General features: G+C 40.1%; 1 protein-coding gene across 2 annotated transcripts in view; it reads right to left on the minus strand.

Annotated features, from left to right (window-relative positions):
• Nucleotides 1-12,083, minus strand: part of LOC127637139 (protocadherin alpha-C2-like) — a 34,272-nt gene that overhangs the window by 9,841 nt on the left and 12,348 nt on the right. Inside the window, exon 4 of one of the 2 annotated variants that reach the window (XM_052118067.1) lies at nucleotides 823-1,852. The exons of the other annotated variant lie outside the window; for it this stretch is intronic. Within the exon in view, the coding sequence (XP_051974027.1) occupies nucleotides 1,836-1,852 (17 nt within the window). The 3' untranslated portion in view covers nucleotides 823-1,835. Of the gene's footprint in view, nucleotides 1-822; nucleotides 1,853-12,083 lie in introns of those variants that run through there. 2 annotated transcript variants of the gene reach the window in all.

The following is a 12,083-nucleotide window of genomic DNA, read 5'->3' on the forward strand; positions in this document are numbered from 1 at the left end:
CTTCTGAATGCAAACAAGAAGTCACGTGGAGGAGGAGTCAGGAAGCATAGTTTGTTTTCATAGTTTTTTATTATTATTATTTGGAAATAATTTTGTATTGTTTTGAAATTGTTTTGGACTGTTTTGGTTTGTGAACGGCGCTTTGTCTGTGCAAGTTTCTATTGTAAACAATAACACGCTTCCTACCTCCTCCACGTAACGCGTGACCTTACCAACGAGTTTATGTCATCCCTCTCAAGAGTGCGCGTCACAGAGATGTACGGAAGCGAACATTTGTAGTTAAAAAGAATATAAGTATTATTTTGTTTCTAAAAATAATCAATCGTTTGCATTCAGAAGAACTTTATTTGTCGACTGGATTCGACAAATAAATGGGGGGATCCAAACCCCCCATTGGATATTTCCCTGGAAAACTGCAGCCAAACATGTAATAACACATGTAATTTTGTTTTGCAAAAAATTATGCCATGGTCATATTACTATCATGAGACCAGGCTGATAATTTTTTTTAAAGAATCTTGAAAAAGGTATTTACACAGATTTCTTCAGATATGTTATTTTATTATCTAATTACAACAAAACACATCATATGTATCATTATTAACACATTGTCTTAACAACCTAGCAAAACATAGAACGAGTTCTCCTGAACAAATTACTCTTATCAGATGGTTCTTTTCTTGAATACAGAAGCAAGAAAAAGTATGTGAACCCTTTGGAATTAGCTAGTTATCCTAGTTTGTTTTTGCATTAATTGGTCATGAAAGTCACAGATACAGACAAACACAATGTGCTTAAGCTAACAACACAAAAACATTTTTTTTTTTTCATGTCTTTATTGAACATTTCCCATTAAACATTCACAGTGCTGAGGAAAAAGTATGCAAACTCTTGAATTTAATAACTCATCGATCCTCAACCAAGTGTTCCCGGTAGCTGCGGATTAGACCTGCACAACGTTGAGAAGGAATTTTGGATCATTCTTCCTTACAGAACTGCTTTAGCTCAGCCATATTCTTAGGATTTCTGGTGTGAACCGCTCTCTTGAGGTAATTCCACAGCAACTCTATTGGGTTAAGGTCTGGGCTCTGACTGGGCCACTTCAAAAGGTGTATTTTCCTTTTTTGAAGCCATTCTGTAGTGGATTTACTTCAATGTTTAGAGTCATTGTACTGCTGCATCACCCAACTTCTACTGAGCTTCACCAGGCACACAACCGCCATGACATTATCCTGTAGAATATCTTGATAAACTTGGCAATACATTTTTCCCTCGATGATGGCAATCCCAATTATGTTATTTCCAAACCATGTTTTTGTTGAAAAGCAGCGGCTTCCTCCATGGTGTCCTGCTATAGCCATCATGCCTGTTTTACGTTTTCTGTATATTGGACTCATGAACAGAGATGTTAGCCAGTTCCAATGATTCTTTCAAGTCTTTAGCTGTCACTCTAGGGTTCTTTTTTACCTCAATATGCATCCTGCGGTGTGCCCTTTGAGACATCCTGGCTGGACGGTCACATCTAGGGAGAGTACCCACAGTACTAAATCGTCTCCATTTATAGACAATTTGTCTAGATCAGGGGTCTTCAATCATTTTCAGGCTAAGGACCCACTTGGTATGTAGAGAGACGGAGCAGGGACCCCTGTTGCATATTGTTTGAAAATTGAGTGTTGCATTTTATGCCAATAAAATGTGTATGGTTCCAAAATATTGTATGTACATTATTTTATGATTTTTACATTGCAGAGCCATTAAAATAACAATTAAAGTATGTATAGCAGAGGTCTGCAACCTTTTTGATATTAATTGCAATTTAAAATTTTCCTTTTTAATCACTGTGCCTCACCCCCTAGAAAAAAAAAGAAAAAAAAGACAGACAAACAGTAAGACAGACTGTCCATGCAGAATAAAAAAGCTTTTATAAGGTTAACGATAGGTCTATATCTGGAGTCTTCATCTCATTTTAGTGATCGATTTTATAAATGCGTTTCAATGTTAGTTAATTTCTGTAGGATGAAATGTTGTAATGAGGACAAATGACTGTATGCACCTTTAATTGTTGATTTGACAGTCACCATCAGTGTAGCCTATGGCAGCTTGATAATCTCAGTGGTAACTATATATTTAGACATATTACATATACATAGGTCTATACTGTATATTAAGTAAGTAAAGACTATTGATCTGAAAGCAAAAAGCAACCAATAATTCAAGAAACTGTAGGCTGACATTCGCACTCCTCGAAAACCGCATAGCAGACGTGTTTACTTACACAACCCTCTACTATAGTGCTGCTTAACTTGATATGCATTGCGTTATGAGCGCCTCGTAATGAGCATGGGCAATAGGCTAATTTCGTAAAACTTGCTCGGCATTCCATTTAGTTCAACAAAATAATATGGGATGCACAAATATGAGGGAGGGTTCCTGCAAGAGGAAGATTTGGCATGCAGGTTTGAGAGGCTTCAGAAAATGAATGGCATAAAATGCATGCGCCTCTCTCGCCAGGAATGTGCGAGCGGGAGGCGATCGTCTGTGCTCCGTGACAACTACCAGGTCCTTGAATAACGTACAACGTGCGAGTAAGGGCAGCCAGTGAAGTTTCTGGTGCCCCCTGTGGAGTTGGTGCCCTACGCAGACTGTGTAATATGCATACAGGGAGTGGCGGTACTGTCTCTCACCCACGTGTGAGAGATTATTATGAGTGCTGGTGGTGGATCAAATAGTAATTTGCGGAAACCCTGTGGCACCGCTGCGGACCCCCTAGGGGTCGCAGTCCCCCTGTTGAAGACCCTTGGTCTAGATAAAAATCTAAGCTCTTCGAGATAACTTTGTAGCCCTTTCCAGCTTTATGCAAATCTACATTTCTTGATCATAGGTCTTCTGAAATCTCTTTTTTTGCAAGGCAAGGTCCACGTCAGCATATGCTTCTTGTGAATAGCAAACTCACAATGTTTTAGTGATTTTTATAAGTCAAAGTAGCTCTAACCCACACCTTCAGTTCGTTAACTAGATGCCAGATTTGCCAACTCTGCACTCTAATTAGCTTTTGTTGACATCATTAGCCTAGGGGTTCACATACTTTTTTCTAAACTACACTGTGGTTGTTTGAATGAGGTATTAATTATGTACAAGAACAATACAATAATTTGTGTGTTATTAGTTAAAACAGATTGTGTTTTTTTCATTATTGTAACTTAGATGAAGATCAGATCAGATTTTAAGACACATTTGCAGGTAAATGCAGGTTATCCCAAAGGTTAACATACTTTTTCATACCACGTTATCTTACTGAATATCAAGTCATTAATTTTTTAATGTCCAACTGGAAATGAAACAAGAATTGTTACCATCTTATTTGTACTTGTAAGACTTATGACTGTTCTAATATCATTTGTGTGTTAGATGAATGAAAGTCATCTGTGCTATTTTTGGCCCTTTTAGGTCTTTAGCTCCCAGTCCTTAGTTTTTTCCATCCATTTTTCCTTCTGGTTCTACCTTTCTTTTTTCTACCTTCTTTTCCTCTCCCCTTCCACACCTTGCTCATTTTTCCATTTTGAGTATGAATGATTGCCATGGAAACATCCTCCCCCATCCCTGCTCACCCAATCCCCAGCTGCTGCTGCTACTGCTGCAGTATCTAATATTCATTGTCGTTGCCAGGCAACAAGTTACACAGTGTTTCCTAGCAACAGGACCACCGGAGGGGTCTGCCAATCTTGAACCTCTGTGTATCTCCAACAACCACCACCACCACTACTCTCATTCTATCATCTTTTTCATTCTTCTCTACATACTTGCTGTCTCTCTCCATCCCACATGCTTAATCTGTCAAATGACACTTAGTATGTAATTCTCATATATATTTTGCTTTCTATGTCATGTTCATCTATGTCACATTTCCCTGTTTATCTCCTCTGGCCTTTTCCTTGTTCCAGCTATTCTGCCATCCTCAAGTGCACAAGACATTACAAACTACAAGCACTAAACCAGAGCTTGCAAAACATATACATACACCTATAATCACCTAAAAAACATACGCCATAATCATACGCTAGATTTAATTCTGTCATATGGAGTTGATGTTGATGCTATAGAATGATATATCAATGACATCTCAGATCATTACCTTGTCTCTTTTATGCTGCGATCAGCAATGTTACTCAATTTACTATCGTTCAGGTAGAACTATTCGTTCGACCATATTTATCTCATATACTCAGTAAGCCAAAAAGTCTAGAAGAACTTGATATAATAACAGAAAATATAAATACAGTCTTCTCTAGCACTCTTGATAGTGTCACCCCCCTTCAATTAAAGAAAATTAAAGAAAAAAGCCCTGCACCATGGTACAATTATCGTACTCAAGCTTTCTAGAGAGCAGCTTGGAAAATGGAGTGCAGGTTGAAGAATACAAAATTAGAAGTATTTTGCAGTGCATGGAAGGATAGTGTCTGTAGCTACAGTTAAAAGCTGCCAGTTCAGCATATTTTAGCAAACTCATTGAAAATAACCACAATGATCCTAGGTGTTTATACAGTACTGTGGCTAAATTGGTTAGGAATAAAGCCTCAACTGAACCAGATATTCCATTGCATCACAATGGTAATGACGTTATGAATTTCTTTACTGATACATTTGAAATCATCAGAAATAAAATTACAATTATGAAATCTGTCAAAGTATATAAGAAAACAATGTCTCAAAAAGGTTCCTCAGGAGCAACTTCAATCCTTCACTGTCATAGGTCATGAAGAGCTAACAAAACTTATTAAAACAGCAAAAGCCACAAAATGTATGTTAGATTCAAAACCAACTAAGCTCTTAAAGAGGTATTCCCTGTAATCTCAGAACCTCTTCTTAATATTATTATCTCCTCGCTATCTTTAGGACCAAGAAACTTTAAAATGGCAGTTATCATCACTTATTAAGAAGTCACAGCTTGATCCTGGAGAATTGGCTGATTATAGGCCGATTTCAAATCTACCATTTATGTCAAAAATACTACAAAATGTAGTGTCCTCCCAAATATATTCATTTCTACAGAGATATAGTATGAATCATTTCATTCAGGATTTAGGCCCCATAACAGTACAGAGACTGCACTTATCAGAGTTACAATCTTATCTTATCGTGGCTGCATTTCTCTTTGTGCTGCCTTCGACACCATAGATCCCGACTTTCTCTTGAAAAAGCTTGAGAATTATGTTGGCATTTGTGGACTTGTATTAGCATATTTAGCAGACCGCTACCACTTTTTATTTGTAAACGACAGGAATCCGTTTTAGGGCCTCTGCTTTTCTCCTTATATATGCTTCCCCTAGGTAATATTATAATGCAGTATTTCCCAACCACTGTTGGGGGCCCCCAAGGGCACATGAAATGACAGCTTGATTTTATTTTGTTTTTTATTGTATTTTATTTGGGATGTAATATGTCAATTGTAATTATATAAAAACGCAATATTAAACTCAATATTATGTTAATAGGCTGCAGGATGCAAGCACAGTCAGACAGTTAGTTGAATAAAGAGGCAGCAGCATTGCAGCAAAACAGCAATGTCACAAAAAAGGACATATCCCTCTGGTGCAGAGAAAAGGAAAAAGAAGAAAACTGAGGAAGAGAAAAAACAGCAAGATAATTGTATGTTAAGTAGCTAGGCTATGTTGCAAGCTAATGTTAGCTGGCTAGTTAGTTAAGATAGTTGTAGGAATTTCACGTTTGATTAAACATTTGTAAATAGCCTTGGAATCTTAATATATTATAATACAACATATTACTTGGCTAGTTTTAGATTAAAGTTGTTGTCTTCTGGGTATATATTTCTGTAATAAAAATAAACTTCTGTTCCATAAACTTGGTACTGATAACAGCTTAATATTATTTACATCAGCCTACCATTTTGGGGTCTTTGCTATTATATTGCAATATCATTATGCCTCAATTAGCTAGTTTAAGATTAAGAGCTGTTGTTTTAGGTGTACTGCTCTGTATAATAATTTGTTGTTAAAATAACATTCTGTTCTGTCAACTATGTACTCTCATGAAACTTCCCTAGGAGCACTGTTTAAATAATTTGGTGGGGCACAATCAACGCCATGTGCCCCAAGTGTCAGTGCTACAGCTGATGATGAAACAACAGGTGAGTTTTCACTAATCCCAGATCAATATATTTATATGGATAAACCATGCCTTTTGTGAATTATTTTTTGTTTTTGACAGACAGTTGCATTACCTTCTCATATGACATCTAACATGGCTAGCTTTTATAATAATAATAATTATTATTATTATGATTATTATTATTATTGTTATTTTCATCTTCCATCAGGTCCATCCTCTGCAGGAGAGGAGCACATCCTGGACCAGCACCTGCATCCACTGAACCTACTGTTCCTTCCATGTCTTTTTCAACCTCAGCGGATGTGGCAGGTAAATTAATAGCACAGCAGCCTTTGTTAGGGATTAGGGATTACCACTTTCCCTAATCAGAAGCCATGGATGAACAGTGAGGTAAGACTCCTGCTGAAGGCACGAGACATTGCATTCAGATCAGGTGATGCTCAAGCCTATAGCTCATCCAGGGCTAACCTGAATAGGGGCATCAAAAAGCCAAGCACAACCACAAACTAAGGATTGAGGATCACTTCAAGAACAACTCTGACCCCCAACGCATGTGGCAAGGCATCCAGGCCATCACAGACTACAAAGCTACTAACTCCACCCCCTGTCACTGACACCTCCTTGCCTGATGAGCTGAACCACTTCTATGGCCGCTTCAATAGGGACAACAAGGAAGTGGCCATCAAGGCTGTGGTCTCTGCAGTTCACCAGTCCCTCACACTCTCCTCAACCGATGTGTGTGTGGCACTGAGCAGGATTAATGCACGCAAGGCTGCTGGTCCTGATGGTATCCCCGGACGCATACACTGGGCCTGTGCTGTGCAGCTGACTGAGGTTTGGGCCGACATATTTAATCTGTCACTAGACCAAGCAACTGTCCCCACATGCTTTAAAACCACCTCCATCGTGCCGGTGCCAAAACACTCCAATACAACAAGCCTTAATGACTACTGTCCAGTTGCACTCACCCCCATCATTATGAAGTGCTTCGAGAGGCTGGTCCTGGCCCATCTCAAGACCTGCTTATCACCCTCACTGGACCCCTTCCAATTCGCCTACCGTCAGAACAGGAGCACAGAGGATGCCATCTCTACAGCACTTCACTCTGCCCTGTCCCACCTTGACAATAGCAACACCTATGTGAGAATGCTGTTCATTGACTTTAGTTCAGCATTCAGCAACACCATCATCCCCTCCAATCTGATCACCAAACTCAGTGAACTGAGCATCAATTCCTCCCTCTGTAACTGGATTCTAGACTTCCTAACCAACAGACCTCAGTCTGTTAGGTTAGCTAACCACACCTCCTCAAACATCACCCTGAACCACAGGGATGTGTGCTGAGCCCTCTCCTTTACTCCCTCTTCACCTACGACTGCACACCTGTACATGGCTCTAACACCATTGTCAAGTTCGCAGACAACACTACGGTTATTGGTCTCATCAGTAACAACGATGAGACAGCCTACAGGGAGGAGGTCCAGCACCTATCATCGTGGTGCACTGACAACAACCTGGCTCTCAACACCAAGAAGACCAAAGAGCTCATTGTGGACTTCAGGAAGTCTAAAGCTGGCACACACGCACCCATTTCTATCAACGGGACTGAGGTGGAGCGTGTCACCAGCTTCAAGTTTCTGGGCGTCCACATCTCTGAGGACCTCTCTTGGACACTCAACACCTCTACCCTGATCAGGAAGGCTCAGCAGTGTCTCTTCTTTCTGAGGAGACTCAAGAAGGTCCACCTGTCTCCTCAGATCCTGGTGAACTTCTACCGCTGCACCATCAAGAGCATCCTCACCAACTGTGTCTCAGTTTGTTATAGCAACTGCTCTGCCCATGACCGGAAAGCACTGCAGAGGGTGGTGAAAACTGCCCAACGCATCAGCGGTTCCTCGCTCCCCTCCATCGAGGCCATCCAGGGTAAGCCATGCTTGCATAAGGCGTGCAGCATCATCAAAGACTGTTCCCACCCCAACCTTGTCTTTGTACTTGTACTCTGCACAATGACAATAAAGTTGAATCTAATCTAATCTAATTTGCTCAGTTTACTGTAGAATATCCTGAGATTAATATTTCTAATTATAAATATTAATGTAATGCTGTTTATCTTAAGTTATCATATTTGTAGTTGATTGTTCTGCACTTTTGCATGTTGCTAATTTATGTTTAACCAAAAGCAATTGAAGTGGTTAACTTGTATACAGTAAATGCATTGTCTGCTGGTTTATTTTGCTACTTTTCAGTACACCACATTAAATATGCCACTTAGTACTGTATTGTAAGTGCAAATCAACACCTGACCACTCTTGTGGGTTTGCTACTGTTACAATCAAAAACCGAAAGGTAAAAACATGCCAGGCAGACATTGGTATGATGTAAGCAACACAGCTACAAATAATAAAATTGATAATGGGTGTGTTAGCTTTATATTGTGCGAATAATCAAGCATTAGTCAATCGTATTGGTGGCACTGAGGGGCCCCCCAAATCAAATTCTGCTTAGGGCCCCATAAAGGCTTGGGCCGGCCCTGGTGAAGAGCAATGATTAATGTGCAAAAGTGACTGATATTTATACACGTTAAGGGTCTTTCACATGACTCGCGTCAGCGCCGCAGAATGCATTGAAATGACGTCACACCAAAGTGTTTTTCATACACATGTTTTTGCTTCACCAGTAAAGTATTTGAGAGTACTGCTATCAAAGCAACTGCAAGCTCTCTTCCAAATATATGTTTTCAATGTTTATTGTGCACACCTGCTTTTTTACGTGGCAAACTCATAAAATCACCCCTCTGTGAGGCTTTCTGCAACTCTAGTCATGTGGAGGGCGATGCAGCGCTTGACGCTGGGTTCAGCCTCCAGAACCAAATTAAAACTGCCACGAGAAATCATCTGTCCGAGTCAAAGACGCAAAATCTAATGACAATTGCCTCAGGATCAGTCTCCCTTGATGCGTTTGATTATGCACAGGCGAGCACCCAGTTTAAGTCGATGCGGACCAGGAGGAAGGTTGGAGTTTTTTTATGTGGTTTGTTCATATTTTAATAGTATTTGTTTTTTGTAATATTGCGTTGTTCATATTTTAGTCTCCTCCACTGTCACTGGGGGACATTAATCTGCTTCGTTTGGTGTCTCTGTTGTTCATCTGTTCTCTTCATAAATAAATAAATGCATAATCTGCTATATGCTCATCCTGTAAGTTCATGATTAAAAATGAAAATGTGAATGAAAATAAAAGCTATTAAATGTCTTATTATCATTAAAATATTAAAATTAAAATGGTGGGTAATAATAGTTTATGACGGTATTTTTACGACCCTATATGTCAAAATTAAGGACAATGAGAAAGTCTAATGCAAGCACTGTATGTGAATAGTTTTTTTTTCTTATTATTTTTGCATAGCTGAATTTTAAACATTTCAAGTAAACACGCTACTAAGACGGACACCAACGTCATCGCGCATCTCAACCATGTTCAGCCAGAGGTGACGCTCCTATGGCTATGAGCGGCGCCCTGACCCGAGGAACTGATCGAGTAGCCGTGAGGGGGGGACGGAGGTTTCCAGTCCAGCCTCGTGCTCACGGCAGCCTGGGTAAGCGTAGCGGGCATCTGCGCGTCAGCCTCAGACTGGGCGAGCAGACCTGAAGGTGGCAGCCGAGACGAGTCATCAGCATCAGACGCCGCTGTGACGCTCTCTGATGCAGCGGCGATGTCGTCATCCATTGAGAGAAAAGAAAGCCGCGACCGCAATGTTGCCATGGCTATGTTCTCACACTGAGAACATGAACCATTCATAAAACGCTGCCTGCGGGTGATAGCAGCTTTTATGAAAAGTCAGAAGTGGAGAGAAATCAACCACATCCAGGAACTACACAGAGGTGGAAAGACATCTTTAAAAAGACACGTCCTGAAAAGGACGTTCAACACCTGCTGTGTATTGCTCTTTTATGAGTGGGAACTCTTTTAGAGGAAATAAACTCTTTTTAGGAGGAGAAACACTCTTTCTGGCAATGAAAGTGGTCGAAGCGCCCAGGGGCGTAGACTGCACAGCATGCAGAGAGAGAGAACGCCAGCTGGAAACGCGCCGTAGATCCAACAGCAGTGCTTATCGCCAGTAGAGGTGAGTGAAACAGTGGTGAACTCAGCTTGCTGTTGCACAACCGTTCGGCTCCGAAGAAAAATTCTGACTGGCACTCGCTGACCCGCTACCCTTTATACCCGTATGCCCATTCTGTCTGCCAACTTGACATTGGCCTTTTCTCAGGTTCAGAGGCATGTTTGGCGTCCCAGGAAGACCCCTTGTGTCACTTCATTCAACACAACATCGAGTGAGTGACAGAAGAGGAACCATGAGATTACCAGACCCGCCAGATCCAGATCCATTCCAGATTGGTGTTGGACTCCACTGCTACATGTCTCTGAGTGATGATGACTAAATGCAGCCGGCTCCAGCCAAACATCACTTCAGTCTATTAAGATGGACTTCAGAGGATGAACTGATGCCAACTCCAACAATAAGACATATGATACGTCATATGCCTTTGTCTGAACATTGGAGTTTGTACAGACCTCCCTGAAATTACCGGCCGGTTGAACTGCGATGCTCCTCACAGATCTCTGCCTGCATCACCTTGGACTATCGATAGACTACACTCTTGAAATGGAATACATAGACTATCAATTAACTACCAACAAAACCCTTCATCAGCCAATTGCATCTATGGGAACTTCTGCAGTTAATCCAGGATGAACTTCAAAGACATCAGTTATTAATCTTACAGTTCATACATAATCTTTGTTTAAACACTGGCCCTTAACACTTACTTAGTTTACTAACCATAACTTGCACATAAATAACTAATAGTGGCATTATTTATTGGCATTATTCTGGTTAGCCAGAGGGGAACTGGCCCCCACAGTGAGTCTGGTTTCTCCCAAGGTTATTTTTCTCTATTAACCAACATTTTATGGAGTTTTGTGCTACTTGTCACAGTCACCTTCAGCTTGCTCACTGGGGTTCTAAATACAATTATTATTTAATTATTTATTTTTATACACAATTTACTATAATATTTAATCAAACTACACAATTATGACTCTAAAACATTCTAGATATTACGGTTTCATTTTCTGTTAATGCATGATTTTCTGTAAAGCTGCTTTGAAACAATGTGTGTTTTGAAATGTGCTATACAAATAAAAATGATTTTACTTGACACCTGCACTGACCCACCATTGGAACATTGACCTACTAATAAACAGAGCACCTTATTTTATGACTACAAGTCAATCCAATTTTACACTGGAAAGCAGTGTGCAGTTCCTCCTCCTACTTCAAACCTCTTTACAGCTCAATAATAAAGAATCAATGCATTTCTCTATCTTTCTCTCACTCTTTGTGTTTGCTGTCTGTCCCACTTACTCTATCTGTTTCTTCCCCTGGACTACATCATTGCTGTCCAGCTCTTTTCTTTCAGTCTGTCAATATTGTCGCCATACACCACCCAGGAGACCTGCCACTCTTCCTTCAATCCTCTAATGGCATATTAGATTGACCACCCTCTGTCTATCTGGCTGATCTTTGAGGAGAATCAAAATTGAGTAATCCAAATTCAATAACCAACTCCCAAAATAGGCCTTTAGTTGCACAATTCCAGCTACAAAGTATTATAGTTGAAAGATACAATCCAAGGCACCCAAAAACTGCAGGTTGAGTTCTTACCCAAAATAAAAACATTTGGTTCATTGTGTTTTAGGCTAGGACATAAAGGCCCACTTGAGAGACAGCAATAAATTACAAATGAGACCTTGTCAGGGGAAGATACATTGATACCTCACTACTTGTTAATAAAAACATGGTTTTATGTGGATTAGCTATATGTGAAGTAAATGAGGATATGCTAGTATATCTTTGAGAATTACATGCCATTGAACTTCAGTAAGTCACTGTCTGA

The sequence above is a fragment of the Xyrauchen texanus genome, chromosome 44 (genome assembly GCF_025860055.1).
Source record: "Xyrauchen texanus isolate HMW12.3.18 chromosome 44, RBS_HiC_50CHRs, whole genome shotgun sequence".
Taxonomy (NCBI): domain Eukaryota; kingdom Metazoa; phylum Chordata; class Actinopteri; order Cypriniformes; family Catostomidae; genus Xyrauchen; species Xyrauchen texanus.